The following is a 20219-nucleotide window of genomic DNA, read 5'->3' on the forward strand; positions in this document are numbered from 1 at the left end:
GATATGTACGAAATGCGAAACCTACTATCATTCCAACAATTACAATTAAAATTAAAACTGAAAAACAACCAATATTTTAAATATCTTCAGATTTGCGATTTCATGAAAAAATATATACAAGGATATCAAAAAATAGCTCCTGAATTATTGGAAGAAGCAATGAATATGGCTCGCATATTCATCCATACCCCGTAACACTGCTCTCTCTCCCCATCCCCACACTCGCAACAAGGGCAGAGTCCCCCTAGTCCTCACCTTTCACCCCACCAGCCGGCAAATACAACACATAATCCTCCGTCAGTTTCGCCACCTCCAACGTGACCCCACCACTCGCCACATCTTCTCATCTCCCCCCATGTCTGCCTTCCGCAAAGACCGATCCCTCCACAACTCACTCGTCAATTCTTCCCTTCCCTCCCGTACCACCCCCTCCCCGGGCACTTTCCGTTGCAACCGCAAGAAATGCAACACCTGTCCCTTCACCTCCCCCCCTCGACTCCATTCAAGGACCCAAGCAGTCGTTCCAGGTGCGACAGAGGTTCACCTGTATCTCCTCCAACCTCATCTACTGCATCCGCTGCTCTAGATGTCAGCTGATCTACATCGGGGAGACTAAGCGGAGGTTGGGCGATCGTTTCGCCGAACACCTCCGCTCAGTCCGCAAGAACCTACCTGAACTCCCGGTGGCTCAGCACTTCAACTCCCCCTGCCATTCCCAATCCGACCTCTCTGTCCTGGGTCTCCTCCATTGCCAGAGTGAGCAACACCGGAAATTGGAGGAACAGCACCTCATATTCCGCCTGGGTTGCTTGCGTCCCGATGGCATGAACGTTGAATTCTCCCAGTTTTGCTAGCCCTTGCTGTCTCCTCCCCTTCCTTAACCCTCGAGCTGTCTCCGCCCATCCCCCCGCCCTCGGGCTCCTCCTCCTCCCTTTTTCGTTCCTTCTCCCCCCCCACCCCCCATCAGTCTGAAGAAGGGTTTCGGCCTGAAACGTTGCCTGTTTCCTTCGCTCCATAGATGCTGCTGCACCCGCTGAGTTTCTCCAGCATTTTTGTGTACCAATGAATATTGAAGCTGACTCACAAAAATTAATATCATATTTATATAATAGTATTCTAAATATAGACCTACCATCGACAGAGGTACTTAAGAGAAGAGTGGGAACGGGAACTAATGATAAAAATCACGAAGGTTACATGGGGAAAGTACTTGATATATATTCACAAATGTTCGATTAATGTAAGACATAATCTAATTCAATTTAAAATTTTACATAGATTATATTATTCAAAAACAAGATTGAACAAATTTTATCCAAATATATCCGCCATCTATCTATCTATATACTATTAAAACTCTGTGGCTGCCGCCTGCCGTCCGGCTGCCTTTGATTCATTGCCACGCCGAATCCAGATGCTCAATTGCCGAGATCTTTTCCATTTCGGTAGAGATTTCACTTTTCTTTCTAAGTATCCGCTCCTCATTACATTTCGTCGTGTTTAAGTACACGTTTTTAATCAAATCCTTCTCCCTCCCCCCCCCCCCCCCCCCTCCCCCCTCCCCCCTCCCCCCCCAATATTTCAAAAATAAACTGGCTTCTCACCCATAGAAGCAGCCATTTCGGTAGACATTTCACTTTTCATTCCAACTATCCACTCCTCATTAGATTTCGTTATGTTTATGTCCACATTTTTCATTAAACCCTTCCCCCCCCCCCCCCCCCCCCCCCACCCACTCATTTTGTCGCCTCCTGCTGGCCGGCGACCATAACGGCTGCTGGCGCCCGCATCTCGCCTCAAAGACGCCATTTAAAAACAGCCGCACTGCTCATTCTTGAGCCGCTTGAGTTGGAGGACCACGTCTCCCGTGGGGGCTACGGGTAGGGAACGGCTGCGTTGGGGGAGCAGACCCAACGGGTCTGCTCTTGGTCTAGTTTGTGATAAATGTCTATCCCAAAATGCAACTATAACACACTCCTTAGTTTCCTGCATAAAACTTTATAGATTTTGGAGTGATATTTTCAAAATATTTACAAAATTATTCAAGATAAGAATAGAACCTAATACTGAAATGATTATATTTGGCGTAATGGAAGATGGGAATATATTGAACACATCTCAAAATTTATTTTTTAACTATGGTTTAATAATAGCAAAAAAATTAATACTTAGATTTTGGAAAAATACATCATTACAAACGCTTAAAATGTGGATTGCAAGCATGTTGGACACCGCACATCTTGAGGAAATGCGATTCCTCCTAATGGATAAATCAGACCAGTTCATAACGAGTTGGTCTCCATTTGTCGTCTTTTTGGAATCATATGATGCAACACAATTGTAAAAAATAACTGTTTCAGGACTGGACGAGGGTTGGGCAATATTTTATTTTTATTTTTTTATTTATTTTTTATTAGAAGTACAGTAAATTACATTAATACACTTCACATAAATCTTATTACATTTTGTTGTGCCACTTCGTTTTTCGAGCTTTAAAAAAGGTAGAAATAAAAGAAGTAATAATAATAACTTTATTTATAGAGCACTTTAAAAACAACCACTGTTGCAACAAAGTGCTGTACATGACTAATCATGGACAAAAAATTATTACAAGACAATAAAAACATTAAAAAAGAGAGTAAAAACAATTAAAAACATTAAAAACACTAAAACAGGAGCAAAGTCTCATGCAGGGTCAAAAGCCAAGGAATAGAAATGTGTTTTAATACTGGTTTTGAAGATGGACAGTGAGGGGGCCTGTCTGATGTGCAACGGCAGAGTGTTCCATAATGCCGGAGCAGCAACAGAGAAGGCTCTATCCCCTCTGAGCTTCCGCTTAGACCTCGGTACCTCCAGGAGCAGCTGATCAGCTGACCTGAGGCACCGGGCAGGAGCGTAGGGATGAAGCAGCTCAGAGAGGTAAGGCGGGGCGAGCCCGTTTAAAGATTTAAAAACAAATAACAGAATCTTAAAATGAACTCGAAAGTACACCGGGAGCCAGTGGAGGGAGGCCAGGATTGGCGTTATGTGCTGCCTCTTACGTGTTCCAGTTAAAAGACGAGCAGCAGCATTCTGAACCAACTGGAGACGAGCCAGGGAAGATCGAGCAACTCCAAAATAGAGTGCGTTACAGTAATCCAGCCTAGACGTGATAAAGGCATGGATTACTGTTTCAAAATGCTGCCGCTCAAGAATGGGCTTCACCTTTGCCAGCTGCCTTAAATGAAAGAAGCTGGACTTAACTACCGCGCCTATTTGATGATCTAATTTAAAATCACTGTCCATCCTAAAACCCAGGTTTAAAACTGTTGGCTTCACATACCATGCCAGGGGACCCAAGTCAACAGGGGGAGGTTCACGGCAGACATTGGGACCAAACAATATCACCTCTGTCTTCTTTTCATTAAATCCTAGACAGTTTAGGGCCATCCAGGACTTAATGTCCTCAAGACATAACAGAAGTGATTTGACAGAGAAAGCATCTTCCTTCCTCAGCGGCATATATAGTTGGCTATCATCAGCATAACAATGAAAAGAGATGCCATGCTTTCTAAGAATGGAACCCAGAGGAAGTAAGTACAGTGAGAAAAGCAAGGGCCCTAAAATTGAGCCCTGTGGAACCCCATATGACAGAGGAGCGGAGGAGGATTCAAAACCAGCAAGGCTTACACACATAGTTCTGTCTGCCAGATAAGACCTGAACCATTCCAGGGCACTGCCACAAATGCCCACTAGGTGCTGTAACCGAGATATTAAGATACCATGGTCCACTGTATCAAAGGCGGCAGATAGGTCCAGCAGGACAAGAACCACATAATCACCAGGGAAGTAAGGGAAGTGAGCAAGAATCGTGAAGGTGCACAAAAGTGTTAGGAGAAGAAAGCCCCTTAGGGAAGAAATTAGAGAAGGAAGTAAAGAAAGGAAATAAGACCCTAGAAAGAAAAGAAAAAAAAAGGAAAAACAATCGCTCTATTGTAACACAAAACTCCGCAAAAAAGGATATACCAACCGTGTTTTTATAAAAAAAATATTTTATACCCCCCGTTACCAGATCCTGGTACCATTTATATTTTAAGTTACTATTGCACCTTATGCTTGTAATAGTTCCGTAAATGCAGACCACGTCTTTTGGAAGTGGTCTGCTTTGCCTGCTAGGAGGAGTCTTATCTCTTCCAAGTGTAGTGTTTCGAACATGTTTGAAATCCACATTTTTATTGTTGGTATTGGAGCATTTTTCCAAAATTCGAGTATAAGCTTTTTTCCCCATTATTAGCCCGTAATTAAGTAAGTTCTTTTGAAACACATTTAATTCGGGGTTACCTTCCGATATTCCAAAAATGATCCATTCTGCTTCGATCAATATTATAAACAATCCTTACTTTTTTTTTTTTTTTTTTTTTTTTTTTTTTTTCTCTTTTTTCTATTTTCTTTTTCTCAACTTTCTTCACTCATTTGTCTTTTTTCTTTTTCTTCACACACTATACATCTCACGTCTTTCTATCCTTCACTATCTAACTTATTTTTCTTATTCTAATCTTTCGTTAATATAACAACAAACAAAAAAGAAGCAGTACATAAAATGTATTATGAAAATATATATTAGGCACTTTGGTGCCATATGATTGTACTTACTTCTAATCATATAACCATATAACCATATAACAATTACAGCACAGAAACAGGCCATCTCGGCCCTACAAGTCTGTGCCGAACAACTTTTTTCCCTTAGTCCCACCTGCCTGCACTCATACCATAACCCTCCATTCCCTTCTCATCCATATGCCTATCCAATTTATTCTTCAATGATACCAACGAACCTGCCGCCACCACTTCCACTGGAAGCTCATTCCACACCGCTACCACTCTCTGAGTAAAGAAGTTCCCCCTCATGTTACCCCAAAACTTCTGTCCCTTAAATAATTTTTTTTTTAATTAAAAAAAGAGAGAAAGGTAAAGAAAGTGAGAAAGAATCGTGGGTACACAAAAGGCTGGGGAAACTCAGCGGGTACAGCAGCATCTATGGAGCGAAGGAAACAGGCAACGTTTCGGGCTGAAACCCTTCTTCAGACTGATAGGGGGTGGGGGGGGGGGGGAGTAGGAAGGAAAAGGGGAGGAGGAGGAGCCCGAGGGCGGGGGAATGGGAGGAGACAGCTCGAGGGTTAAGGAAGAGGAGGAGACAGCAAGGGCTAGCAAAACTGGGAGAATTCGATGTTCATGCCCGCAGGATGTAGACTCCCCAGACGGAATATGAGGTGCTGTTCCTCCAATTTCCGGTGTTGATCACTCTGGCAAATGGAGGAGACCCAGGACAGAGAGGTCGGATTGGGAATGGGAGGGGGAGTTGAAGTGCTGAGCCACCGGGAGTTCAGGTAGGTTATTGCGGACTGAGCGGAGGTGTTCGGCGAAACGATCGCCCAACCTACGCTTGGTCTCCCCGATGTAAATCAGCTGACATCTAGAGCAGCGGATGCAGTAGATGAGGTTGGAGGAGATGCAGGTGAACCTTTGTCGCACCTGGAACGACTGCTTGGGTCCTTGAATGGAGTCGAGGGGGGAGGTGAAGGGACAGGTGTTGCATTTCTTGCGGTTGCAACGGAAAGTGCCCGGGGAGGGGGTGGTACGGGAGGGAAGGGAAGAATTGACAAGGGAGTTGCGGAGGGAGCGGTCTTTGCGGAAGGCAGACATAGGGGGGGATGGGAAGATCGTGAGTGTGTGAAAAAGTGATCAAGAAAAAAAAACCATTACGCGAAGAGTTCGAGAAAAAAGTTAAGAGATAGGCCGTAGAAAAGAAAAAAGAGAAAAAGAAACAAAAACTATGTTAAGAAGACAGAGCTGGAAGGGATATACCAACTTCGTATTTTTCATCCCCCCTCACCAGGTCCTGAAACCATTTCTTTTCATATAACCATATAACAATTACAGCACGGAAACAGGCCATCTCGGCCCTCAAGTCCGTGCCGAACACTTATTTTCCCTTAGTCCCATCTACCTGTCCCTTAATTCTCAAATCATGTCTGAACCTCTTGTTTGAATCTTCCCTACTCTCAGTGGGAAAAGCTTATCCACTTTTGTCAACTCTGTCTATCCCTCTCGTCATTTTAAAGACCTCTATCTCACACACACACACATATATATACATATATATATACACACACACACACATATATATACACACACACACACATATATATACACACACACATATATATATATATACACACACACACACACACACATATACACACACATATATATACACACACACACATATATATATATACACACACACACACATACACACACACACACACATATATATATACACACACATATATATACACACACACACACACACCCATATAACCATATAACAATTACAGCACGGAAACAGGCCATCTCGGCCCTTAAGTCCGTGCCGAACACTTACTCTCACCTAGTCCCATCTACCTGCGCTCAGACCATAACCCTCCATTCCTTTCCCATCCATATACCTATCCAATTTATTTTTCAATGATAAAATCGAACCTGCCTCCACCACTTCCACTGGAAGCTCATTCCACACAGCTACCACTCTCTGAGTAAAGAAGTTCCCCCTCATATTACCGCTAAACTTCTGTCCCTTAATTCTCAAATCATGTCCTCTTGTTTAAATCTTCCCTACTGTCAATGGGAAAAGCTTGTCCACGTCAATTCTGTCTATCCCTCTCATCATTTTAAAGACCTCTATCAAGTCCCCCCTTAACCTTCTGCGCTCCAGAGAATAAAGCCCTAACTTGTTCAACCTATCTCTGTAACTTAGTTGCTGAAACCCAGGCAACATTCTAGTAAATCTCCTCTGTACTCTCTCTATTTTGTTGACATCCTTCCTATAATTGGGCGACCAAAATTGTACACCATACTCCAGAATTGGTCTCACCAATGCCTTGTACAATTTTAACATTACATCCCAACTTCTATACTCAATGCTCTGATTTTCAGAGTACTGTTGCACCTTATACTTGTAGTAAGTCGATAAATGCAGACCAAGTCTTTTGGAAGTGGCCTGATTTGCCTGCTAGAAGAAATTGTTTTAAAGTAAACTACAGAGCTTTATGTACAATGGAAGCAGTTTGTTTCTTCTCTCAAAAAGCCCCTGTCCCACTTAGGAAACCTGAATGGAAACCTCTGGAGACTTTGCGCCCCACCCAAGGTTTCCGTGCGGTTCCCGGAGGTTTTCGTCAGTCTCCCTAATGGTCGAAAGTGCTTTCCACTTCTTCTATGTTCAGGCGATTATTTCAAAAAATTCAAAAATGACTAAAAATAGGTTGCCGTTTAAAAAATCGCTATGTTGCGATGCTAGTTGCCGGAGGTTGCAGGTGGTTTCCAGAGGTTGCAGGTGGTTGCCGGAGGTTGCAGGTGGTTGCCGGAGGTTGCAGGTGGTTGCCGGAGGTTGCAGGTGGTTGCCGGAGGTTGCAGGTGGTTGCTGGAGGTTGCCGGAGGTTGCAGGTGGTTGCCGGAGGTTGCAGGTGGTTGCCGGAGGTTGCAGGTGGTTGCCGGAGGTTCCAGGTGGTTGCCGGGGGTTGCCGGAGGTTGCAGGTGGTTGCCGGAGGTTGCAGGTGGTTGCCGGAGGTTGCAGGTGGTTGCCGGAGGTTGCAGGTGGTTGCCAGAGGTTGCAGGAGGTTGCAGGTGGTTGCCGGAGGTTGCAGGTGGTTGCCGGAGGTTGCAGGTGGTTGCAGGTGGTTGCCGGTGGTTGCCGGTGGTTGCCGGAGGTTGCAGGTGGTTGCAGGTGGTTGCCGGAGGTTGCAGGTGGTTGCCGGTGGTTGCCGGTGGTTGCCGGTGGTTGCCGGTGGTTGCCGGAGGTTGCAGGTGGTTGCCGGAGGTTGCAGGTGGTTGCCGGAGGTTGCAGGTGGTTGCCAGAGGTTGCAGGTGGTTGCCGGAGGTTGCCGGAGGTTGCAGGTGGTTGCCGGTGGTTGCAGGTGGTGGAAGGTAAGACCTCCCTGGTGGAATAAAACTGGGTGAAAAAAAGGTCTTACCTTCTTACTACCTGCAACTCTGGCAACTCCTGGACTACTTGTTTTTCTAATCGCTTCTTGTCTCAATCTATTATAATTTTGCAGAATTTATGCACTGTTTTCATTGCATCTGTACCTCATTGGACTCATGCAAACGACAATATACCCAACTGGATTTGGAGATGTCTACCCAGTCTTTCTTGTGAGCGTCAACTCCTGCTGTGGTTCGGTATCACAGAAACATCAGCAGGCCTGCAAATACTTGGCTGCTGCTGTTGTACAAGCCCAGACGGGGGGGGGGGGGGGGGGGGGGGGGGACCATTGTTTTGGCGGCCGCGCGCGCATGCGCACACTCACACACACACACACATATGCGCGAGGCTTCAGAGGCTCAATCCAGCACTAAATGCAGCTCAACTCTGCCCGTCTTGCTGGCTTAACCAACAAGCCCCGACTGGACTGATGGTTGTAAGAAACATAGAAAATAGGTGCAGGAGTAGGCCATTCGGCCCTTCACCGCCATTCAATATGATCATGGCTGATCATCCAACTCAGTATCCCGTCCCTGCCTTCTCTCCATACCCCGATACCTTTAGCCACAAGGGCCACATCTAACTCCCTATTAAATATAGCCAATGAACTGTGGCCTCAACTACCTTCTGTGGCAGAGAATTCCACAGATTCACCACTCTCTGTGTGTGAAAAAAAATGATTTTCTCATCTCGGTCCAAAAAGACTTCTTCCCCCTTACCCTTAAACTGTGTGTGGCCCCTTGTTTTGGACTTCCCCAACATCGGGAACAATCTTCCTGCATCTAGCCTGTCCAAACAATCTTCCTGCATCTAGCCTGTCCAACCCCTTAAGAATTTTGTAAGTTTCTATAAGATCCCCCCTCAATCTTCTAAATTCTAGCGAGTACAAGCCGAGTCTATCCAGTCTTTCTTCATATGAAAGTCCTGACATCCCAGGAATCAGTCTGGTGAACCTTCTCTGTACTCCCTCTATGGCAAGAATGTCTTTCCTCAGATTAGGAGACCAAAACTGTACGCAATACTCCAGGTGTGGTCTCACCAAGACCCTGTACAACTGCAGTAGAACGTCCCTGCTCCTATACTCAAATCCTCTATGGCAAGAATGTCTTTCCTCAGATTAGGAGACCAAAACTGTACGCAATACTCCAGGTGTGGTCTCACCAAGACCCTGTACAATTGCAGTAGAACCTCCCTGCTCCTATACTCAAATCCTTTTGCTATGAATGCTAACATAGCATTCGCTTTCTTCACTGCCTGCTGCACCTGCATGCCTACTTTCAATGACTGGTGTACCATGACACCCTTTATGGATGCTGACGGCCTTCCTGAGGCACCGTGTGTGGTAGATGCCCTCCAAAGGCTGGTAGCTGTGTCCCAATGATCTTCTGCTCTCTGTGGACGACGCGCTGAAGAGCTCTCCTCTCCGCCTCCGTGCAGCTGAGATACCACACAGAGATGCCATACGTTAATATGCTCTCTGTGGTGCAGCGGTAGAAGGTTGTCAGCAGCTGTTGGGGCAGACCAGTCTTTTTTAATGTGCTCAGGAAGAACAGTCGTTGCTGTGCCTTCTTGACCAGCGCAGCGGTGTTGGTGGACCATGTGAGGTCCTCTGAGATGTGAGTGCCCAGAAACTTAAAGCTGGACACTCTCTCCACACTTTCCCCGTAGATGGAGATTGGAGTGTTCAACCTGCACGCTATTTAGGATTAGCAAGACCTTGCAAAGACACGCAACCGATACAGTATAATAGCCTACCTCAACGTTGTCATATTTTTCTATAACTTTGCGGGCGTATTTGATATTGAAGAATGTGGTGAGGCTGCACGTCGTGTAGTACAATTGGATTTCAAGGTCCTTGTACCCAAATACTGATTCTCTGCGGGCGAAGCAGAAATAACCACATATTGGTACAGAATCTGCAGGTTAGGTTTTTTTTTATTTTAATCCAGGTTCACTTATAAAATTTCAAAAATGAGCACAATAGTCGGAAACATTTTGTGACACACTGTTCTTTTTTTTGCAGATGACGGTCCCAGCCTTAGACAGATGTACGAGCCCAGACCATTACACTAGTCCCACCCCGACCAACATGCCCCATCTACACTAGACCCACCCCGACCAACATACCCCATCTACACTAGTCCCACCCCGACCAACTTGCCCCATCTACACTAGTCCCACCCCGACCAACATGCCCCATCTACACTAGTCCCACCCCGACCAACATGCCCCATCTACACTAGTCCCACCCCGACCAACATGCCCCATCTACACTAGTCCCACCCCGACCAACATGCCCCATCTACACTAGTCCTACCCCGACCAACATGCCCCATCTACACTAGTCCTATCCCGACCAACATGCCCCATCTACACTAGTCCCACCCCGACCAACATGCCCCATCTACACTAGTCCCACCCCGACCAACATGCCCCATCTACACTAGTCCCACCCCGACCAACATGCCCCATCTACACTAGTCCTACCCCGACCAACATGCCCCATCTACACTAGTCCTACCCCGACCAACATGCCCCATCTACACTAGTCCCACCCCGACCAACATGCCCCATCTACATTAGTCCCACCCCGACCAACATGCCCCATCTACACTAGTCTCACCCCGACCAACATGCCCCAACTACACTAGTCCTAGTCCCACCCCGACCAACATGCCCCATCTACACTAGTCCCACCTGCCCGCGCTTGGCCCATATCCCTCCAAACCTGTCCTATCCATTTACCTGTCCAAGTGTCTCTTAAACGTTGCCTCAACTACTTCCTCCTGCAGCTCGTTCCATACACCCACCACCCACGAAAAGTGTGGAAAAGTTGCCCCTCAGATTCCTATTAAATCTTTCCCCCTTCACCTTGAAAAGAGAAACATAGAAAATAGGTGCAGGAGTAGAGGCCATTCGGCCCTTCGAGCCTGCACTGCCATTCAATATGATCATGGCTGATCATCCAACTCAGTATCCCGTACCTGCCTTCTCTCCAAACCCCCTGATCCCTTTAGCCACATCTAACTCCCTCTTAAATATAGCCAATGAACTGGCCTCAACTACCTTCGGTGACAGAGAATTCCACAGATTCACCACTCTCTGTGTGTGAAAAAAAATGTTTTTCTCATCTCGGTCCTAAAAGATTTCCCCCTTATCCTTAAACTGTGTGTGGCCCCTTGTTCTGGACTTCCCCAACATCGAGGACAATCTTCCTGCATCTAGCCTGTCCAACCCCTTAAGAATTTTGTATGTAAGCAGTGTATTTTTTGCTATCACTGGTTCATTGAAAAATAAAACATGCTTTCTTTCATAGCGCCATTCACAATCGCAAGGTGTTCCAAAGTGCTATACAAGCAGTGAAGTATTTTTGAACTGCAGTCACTGCTGAAATGTAGGAAATGCAGCAGTATATTTGCGCACAGCAAGCTCTTAAAACAGCAGCGTTGTAATCGGTGCATGGAAGATTTTCAGCAAATTGAAAAGCTGCGCTTGCGACATTTGTAGGAAAAATGGCGATGCAAATGCTGTTCCAAAACCCATCCCGGTATGAAAGGGTTGCAAGTTGCACTGTGAAAACACTTGCACTAGATCCCATTAACAAGAAGATCTCTTCAAATTATGCATTGCGCTTGTGCGATCAGTCAGCCGTTCTGAAAACTGGGTGAGAGCAAGATTGTTAAAATGCAACGTCATATTTACAGTGCCGAATTACTGAAGTATAGCAAAAACTTTTAAATTGACTGGTTTATGTCATAAACCATCTACATTCATTGTCAGACAATGCAGAGCAAATTTTATTGAACCTGCCACTATGATCACTTTGCCCGATGATTGCTTAATGCTTGGTGCCATCCAATATAGCTCTTAAGGGGTTGGGCAGGCTAGATGCAGGAAGATTATTCCCGATGTTGGGGAAGTCCAGAACTAGGGGTCACAGTTTAAGGATAAGAGGGAAGTCTTTTAGGACCGAGATGAGAAAATCATTTTTTACACAGAGAGTGGTGAATCTCTGGAATTCTCTTGGTTCTTGGTTCTTGGTTTCTTGGTCCTCCAAAATATTCCAAATGGAATTTAAACTGTGGAGGTGGTGAAGGGAGGGCTTAAGCCAGAAATGGTTATTGGGAAGAAAGAGCTACTTTAAATTTAGTTGCATCTGGTTGGGTAACTATAGTTGGGTGGAGATTATTCCATGCTTTAATTGTGCGGGGGAAGAACGAATTGCTGTACACATCTGTCTTTGTAGCTGGGATCACAAATTGGATCGAATGCCCTCGTCTGCTCCTAATTGGTTCGGGTTTGATGTAGGTCTTGTAGTCTATGTCCAGCTGGCCATTTAAGATTTTGTAGAAACAGGTCAAACGGTGAGCTTCACGTCTGTCTGTCTTGGAGAGGGTTCCACCCCAGAGAATTCTGCCACAGAAGGCAGTTGAGGCCAGTTCATTGGCTATATTTAAGAGGGAGTTAGATGTGGCCCTTGTGGCTAAAGGGATCAGGGGGTATGGAGAGAAGGCAGGTACGGGATACTGAGTTGGATGATCAGCCATGATCATATTGAATGGCGGTGCAGGATCAACGGGCCAAATGGCCTCTACTCCTGCACCTATTGTCTATGTTTCTATTCTAGAGATCTATACACAATGCTGAATTATTGTAGTACACAAATTAGGAGTCATGATCAAACGCTACAATATGGAAATCGTATTAGATTATGAGTATTGGTCAGAGATAGTGTATTGTCAAAGATAAAGTATTGGTCAAGCAAGGTGGAAGATATATACAAGACCAGTATATCAAAGGTCGGGTGAATTGAGTTACGAGAAGCTGGGAAAGACTTGGGCTTTGCATCCGATAAAGGAGGCAATAAAAACAGGACCTCAGACATAAGATCTTGATTCAATCAGTAGCATTATCACCTCGGCAAAGTTATGAGTTGAAACCTTAGCAGGACTACAGTCCATATTCTGGGTTGCTATCCAAGTGCAGCAGTGAAACATAGAGACAGCTGGTGAACCTTCTCTGTACCTATTTTCTATGTATTGCTATAAACCATTCACTAATTCAATCAGTAGTTAGCATGAGAAGATTAAGGCTTGCAGCTACGTAGCAAATTCCATGGTTGCAGGATGCTAAAAAACACTTCATAGCCAAACACTACACAAAATCTTAAGGCTGTAGACAACAGCACTGCCAACCAACCAGCAGCTGATATAGTACTGAACTCGAAGCAAACAAACATAAAACAACCAGTCCCCCTAGTCCTCACCTTTCATCCCACCAGCCGTCACATACAACAAATAATCCTCCGTCAGTTTTGCCACCTCCAACGTGACCCCACCACTCGCCACATCTTCCCATCCCCCCCATGTCTGCCTTCCGCAAAGACCGCTCCCTCCGTAACTCCCTTGTCAATTCTTCCCTTCCTTCCTGCTCCACCCCTTCCCCGGGCACTTTCCGTTGCAACCGCAAGAGATGCAACACCTGTCCCTTTACCTCCCCCTTCGACTCCATTCAAGGACCCAAGCAGTCGTTCCAGGTGCTACAGAGGTTCACCTGCACCTCCTCCAACCTCATCTATTGCATCCGCTGCTCTAGATGCCAGCTGCTCTACATCGGTGAGACCAAGCGTAGGCTTGGCGATCACTTCGCCCAACACCTCTGCTCGGTCCGCAAGAACCTACCTGACCTCCCTGTGGCTCAGCACTTCAACTCCCCCTCCCACTCCGAATCCGACCTCTCTGTCCTGGGCCTCCCCCATGGCCTGAGCGAGCAACACCGGAAATTGGAGGAGCAGCACCTCATATTCTGCTTGGGCAGTCTGCATCCTGGGGGCATGAACATTGAATTCTCACAATTCTGTTAGCCCTTGCTGTCTCCTCCCCTTCCTATCTCTCCCTCAGCCCTCGGCCTCCTCCCCCTCCTTTTTCCTTTCTTCTCCCCCCCACCCCCCATCAGTCTGAAGAAGGGTTTCGGCCCGAAACGTTGCCTATTTCCTTCGCTCCATAGATGCTGCTGCACCCGCTGAGTTTCTCCAGCACTTTTGTCTACCATAAAACAACCAAGATCGGCCAATTCTGGACGCAAGTTCAAAACCAGCCCATCTTGCTGCAGCTTGCACATTAGACATAGATAACATGTTTGATGGATTCAGTGTTACTGATTAAACATGGCACATACTCATCTCCGAATACTTGGTGACTGTACAACGGATTGAAGCTTGTTGTCTCATCCTCAAGGTCTTCAGCAAATCGAACTGTTAACACAGGGGGGAAAAAAAAAACATCAAGCAGACTTTCTGCTTTGGAGGAAGACACACTGACCTGAATTTATTTGCTACCTGATAGTTACATTAGAACTTCAATAGGTAGAGAAATTGTGAATCTCAGGACCTGTTCGAAACTATGTTCTATGGCAATAAGGTTTGCCCTGGATACCATCATAACCAAATCAGCAATGCACTGCCATTTCCCCATCCAATTCTATTCCTAGTTCAACCAACACAGCTCAGTTGAAGTCAATAGCATTCCCCAGAAAATGAAAAATCTTACGCTACAGATGATTTTATTTAAACAAATATGCCCGAAACACTCTCCATTTTAAATTTGAAATATTAACTCAATTTCTCTTGCTACAGATGCTGCCTGACCTGCTGTTTTGCATTTTGTGTTTTCAACATATTTCCCTTTGCCTGTCCTCCACCAATGGAGACAGCATACACATCGCTAGATAACAGTGTTTTCGAAGCACATACCTAACTTCAGCCGGATGGCCTTATTGGTATCACATTTGTATTCTGCTAACTTCTTTTCCAGGTTCAAAAGATCTATTGAAAATAAAACCAGATTGAAAAAAAGTTAACAGGTGGCATAGACATCGGTGCGATTCAATAAGGTGAGAATTGCGTCAATGGAAATGTTATACGGAGAAACACGCATGTAACAAGGTTTAATAAGAACACAAGTAATATTACCAGGGAATTGATAGAAACATAGAAAATAGGTGCAGAAGTAGAGGCCATTCGGCCCTGCACCGCCATTCAATATGATCATGGCTGATCATCCAACTCAGTATCCTGTACCTGCCTTCTCTCCGTACCCCCTGATCCCTTTAGCCACAAGGGCCACATCTAACTCCCTCTTAAACACAGCCAATGAACTGGCCTCAACTACATTATGTGGCAGAGAATTCCACAGATTCACCACTCTCTGTGTGAAAAATGTTTTTCTCTTCTCAGTCCTAAAAGATTTCCCCTTTATCCTTAAAGCTTGACCCCTTGTTCTGGACTTCCCCAACATCGGGAACAATCTTCCTGCACCTAGCCTGTCCAACCCCTTAAGAATTTTGTAAGTTTCTATAAGATCCCCCCTCAATCTTCTAAATTCTAGCGAGTACAAGCCGAATCTATCCAGTCTTTCTACATATGAAAGTCCTGACATCCCAGGAATCAGTCTGGTGAATCTTCTCTGTACTTCCTCTATGGCAAGGATGTCCTTCCTCAGATTAGGAGACCAAAACTGTACGCAATACTCCAGGTGTGGTCTCACCAAGACCCTGTACAACTGCAGTAGAACCTCCCTGCTCCTATACTCAAATCCTTTTGCTATGAATGCTAACATACCATTGGCTTTCTTCACTGCCTGCTGCACCTGCATGCCTACTTTCAATGACTGGTGTACCATGACACCCAGGTCTCAAGTTCAAGTGAGTTTATTGTCATGTGTCCCTGATAGGACAATGAAATTCTTGCTTTGCTTCAGCACAACAGAACATAGTAGGCATTGACTACAATCTCGTTACATCTCCCCTTTTCCTAATCGGCCATCATACAGCATACAGAACAAAGCAACTTCACAATTAATATATCAGCTCGAAGATCTGTAGCTTGACCCCACCAGTCGTGAATGGAGGACCAACCTTAAGTAAATCAGAGGAGCTAACGATTCGAAGAACACTCCTATATTTAACGACAGAGTAGTCTGGCTAATAAGTGCAAATGAAAACCCAAATTATTCGCAACTACCAGAAGAGTTGAAAGATCCATCTTTGCCTCCTCCTGAGATTTCCAATGTTACAGAATCCAAACTTCTGCCAATTTGATACACCCTAGGTCATATCACTGAGCACCAAACAGAGGCCCCGGAATGCATCAAGGTCCGAACAACATTCTGACATGAACTGAAAAGTGGCAAGCAACATTAGTGCCATACAATAACCACCTAGAAGAGCAGAGTCATGTGTTTAAATGCCTCCTAAATGCAGGTATAAGAGAGCTCTCAGCACCTAGTCTTTCCATCACCTTTGGAAACTCTTATTGCTGTTTATCAACATGAGGACCAAAGTTGTGCCAATGAAAGTCAAATAAGCCATTATGAGACTGAGAAACAAGAATAAAACTGTTAAGACATCAGACAAACCCTAGGCTTACCAAAATGAAGTGTTTGGAACATCATTAAGAAGTAAGAGAGCACTGGTGAGCTTAGGTGAGCAAAGGAACTGGCAGGCCAAGGAAGACCTACAGCATATGACAGAAGTATTCTCTCTATAATAAAGAAAAATCCCCAAACACCTGTCCGACAGATCTGAAACACTCTTCAGAAGTCAGGTGTGGATTTGTCAATGACCACTGTCCACAGAAGACTTCATGAACTTAATACAGAGGCTACACTGCAAGATGCAAACCACTGGTTAGCTGCAAAAATAGGATGGCCGGGTTACAGTTTGCCAAGAAGTACTTAAAAGAGCAACTACAGTTCTGGAAAAATGTCTTGTGGACAGATGAGATGAAGATTAACATATCAGAGTGATGGACAGAGCAAAGTATGGAGGAGAGAAGGAACTGCCCAAGATCCGAAGCATTCCACCTCATCTGTGAAACACAGTGGTGGGGGTGTTATGGCCTGGGCATGTATGGCTGCTGAAGGTACTGGCTCACTTATCGCCATTGATGATACAACTGCTGATGGTAGTAGCATAATGAATTCTGAAGTGTATAGACACATCCTATCTGCCTCAAAACTCATTGGCCAGCGTTTCATTCTACAGCAAGACAATGATCCCAAACATACTGCTAAAGCAACAAAGGAGTTTTTCCAAAGCTAAAAAATTCTTGAGTGGCCAAGTCAATCACCCAATCTGTATCCAATTGAGCATGCCTTTTATATGCTGAAGAGAAAATTTAAGGGGACTGGCCCCCAAAACAAGCACAAGCTAAAGATGGCTGCAATACAGGCCTAGCAGAGCATCACCAGAGAAGACACCCAGCAACTGGTGATGTCCATGAATCGCAGACTTCAAGCAGTCATTGCATGCAAAGGATATGCAACAAAATACTAAACATGACTACTTTCATTTACATGACATTGCATTAAAATCTGACAATGTACACTTTAACCAGATGTGATTTTTTTTTCTATCACAAATATCAAATTGTGTAGTACAAATAAATAAATGATGGGTCTTTGTCCCAAACCTTATAGAGGACACTGTATTTTGAGTAAATGTAAATGATAATTTCCAAACTACCCAAATAATTACATTATCTTCAAACAGCTCTCAGTTGGTGACACTTTTATCAAAGTCGCAATATGAAACAACAGTTCTATGTAGAAATGAGAATGTCAATCTGTCAAGTGTAATTAAAACAAATTTTCCTATTCCAACGTGCTTGTAATCTTCCAATCTGAGAGGTACACAAGCATCAGTTATTAGAGGAATAATCAGACCTACGGCTTGATGGTCTTTCCCTGCTTGCTTCGTACTTTATAAATCCATTGGTTTAATTTAGACGCCACTGAACAAACAGAAGTACAACCTTATTTATGCTTAAGAAGGAACTGCAAATGCTGAAAAATCGAAGGTAGACAAAAAAATGCTGGAGAAACTCAGCGGGTGCAGCAGCATCTATGGAGCGAAGGAAATAGGTGATGTGTTGGGCCGAAACCCTTCTTCAGACCTTCAAACATAAACCCTTATTTATGTTTAAGTCTTCGTTAAGAGGTCAAGTCTAGTCACATTTATTTATATAGCACATTTAAAAAACAACTCTCGTTGGCCAAAGTGCTTTACATTTGTTATAAGAATAGTATAAACAAACAAACTATATACATAGATACATATATACATATAGAGAGAGAGACACACACACATAGAGAGACACACACACACAGAGAAACAACAGAGAGAGAGAGACACAGACACACAGAGAGAGAGACAGAGACACACACAGAGAGACAGACAGACACACACAGAGAGACAGACAGACACACACAGAGAGACAGACACACACACACACAGAGAGACAGACACACACACAGAGACACAGACAGACACAGAGACAGACACACAGATAGAGACACACATAGAGAGACACAGAGAGAGAGAGACACACACATACACATAGAGATAGAGACACAGACACATAGAGAGAGACACACATACACACAGATAGAGACACAGACACACAGAGAGAGACACAGACACACACAATAGATAGACACAGACACACACAGATAGAGAGACACAGAGAGATCACACACACACACAGAGAGAGAGACACAACAGATATATACACATACACACACATATATATATACACACACATACACACATAGATATATACACATATATGAGACACACTCAGACACCACACACGATGAGAAGAAGAGACACCGACACACCACAGAGGATAGGGAGGGGAGACACAGACACGACAGAGCTAAGAGACACAGACACACACATAATCACACACAGTAGATACACACACACCACAGATAGAGATTACCGGACACACAGGATATAGACACACACAACCACCACCACCACAAGTAGCGGAGACACACATCACACACACATATATATATACACACACACACATATATATATACACACATATATATACACACACACACATATATATATACACACATATATATATACACATACACACACATATATATACATACACACACACATATATATACACACACACATATATATATATATATATATGTGTGTGTGTATATATGTGTGTGTGTATATATATGTGTGTGTGTGTGTGTATATATGTGTGTGTACATATATATATATATATGTGTGTATGTGTGTATATATATGTGTGTGTGTGTGTATATATATATGTGTGTGTATATATATATATATAGCCCTTGCTCAGTGGACGTCAGGAAAGGCTTTGGAGGAGTACAGATAAGTTTTTAGTCTTGACTTAAAGGAGTCGATGGAGTGGGCAGTTCTGATGGGGGGAAGGGGGATGCTGTTCAAGACGGTCAAGCTTTTCTTTGACATTTCCCACTCAACCAAGCTCATTGCAAGATCTTCCTTCCTTCCTTCCCAGTGGGATGTGGATGTGTAAACTGGCCACAGTTGAGTATACTTCTGCAAAGTACCGGTTCGACCATCAAGTGTTTATGATGGAGGTAGTCCGGAAATGCGCTATCGAAATTTCAAAAAGACATGGGGGGGGGCGGAGTAAACTTTAAAAACGTTCCACCTCGAGCAACAAGAGGTGGTCGCGGGGGCTAGGTCGCCGCCCCCGGCAACTTTGTGGTCACGACAGCGAGCTCAGCTCGCTGTCGTGACCACAAAGTTGCCGGGAGCGGCGACCTAGCCCCCGCCACCGGGCTCCACACGCGCGTCTCCCGGCGCCCTTGCAACAACCCCGCCCACTTTGCTCGGCAACCGCGCGCTTTGACTCGAGACTCGAGACTCGAGACCGTTTGGGCGCCGCTGAGGAGTTCGTTTTTTGCGACGCTCGCGGATGCGGTACGACGAGCCTTCTCCTTCTTCCTTTCCCTTCCCTTCCCCCACTCCCCCCTCCCCCCACTCTCCCCTCCCCCCGCGCGGGCCGGTACTCACTCGCCATCTCTGCGGCCCCCACAGCGCTGACAGCCCACAGCTCCCGCTCGATTCCTTCTGCCTGCCCCCCGTGCCACGTGACCGCCCCAGACGCGGGAACATCGATGCAAGAAAAAAAAACTCCACTTCCCTTTCGAGCGGGAGGGCGCGAATCCATAAAAAAAAAATACCTCAGTTTATACTCAATAGTCAAATCTCTTTCAAAATAAGAAATTGTGTGGGGATAGAAAAGGGATTTTTATTTTCTTGCATCGATGTTACTACGTCTATCTTTCTAAATTCTATTTTTCTATCCCCACACAATTTCTTATTTTAAAAGTGACTA

The 20219-nt window shown here is 44.9% G+C and overlaps 1 protein-coding gene across 1 annotated transcript in view; it reads right to left on the bottom strand.

Annotated features, from left to right (window-relative positions):
- The window catches only part of hat1 (histone acetyltransferase 1), a 39996-nt gene extending 20000 nt beyond the window's left edge, over window positions 1–19996 (bottom strand). The window contains exons 1-4 of the mRNA XM_033015831.1: window positions 19895–19996; window positions 14775–14846; window positions 14201–14276; window positions 9779–9899 (exon numbers count right to left, since the gene is read on the bottom strand). Coding sequence (XP_032871722.1) covers window positions 9779–9899; window positions 14201–14276; window positions 14775–14846; window positions 19895–19901 — 276 coding nt within the window. The 5' untranslated portion in view covers window positions 19902–19996. The remainder of the gene's footprint in view (window positions 1–9778; window positions 9900–14200; window positions 14277–14774; window positions 14847–19894) is intronic.
- Window positions 19997–20219: the final 223 nt, after the last annotated feature.

Source organism: Amblyraja radiata, chromosome 46 (genome assembly GCF_010909765.2).
Source record: "Amblyraja radiata isolate CabotCenter1 chromosome 46, sAmbRad1.1.pri, whole genome shotgun sequence".
Classification (NCBI taxonomy): domain Eukaryota; kingdom Metazoa; phylum Chordata; class Chondrichthyes; order Rajiformes; family Rajidae; genus Amblyraja; species Amblyraja radiata.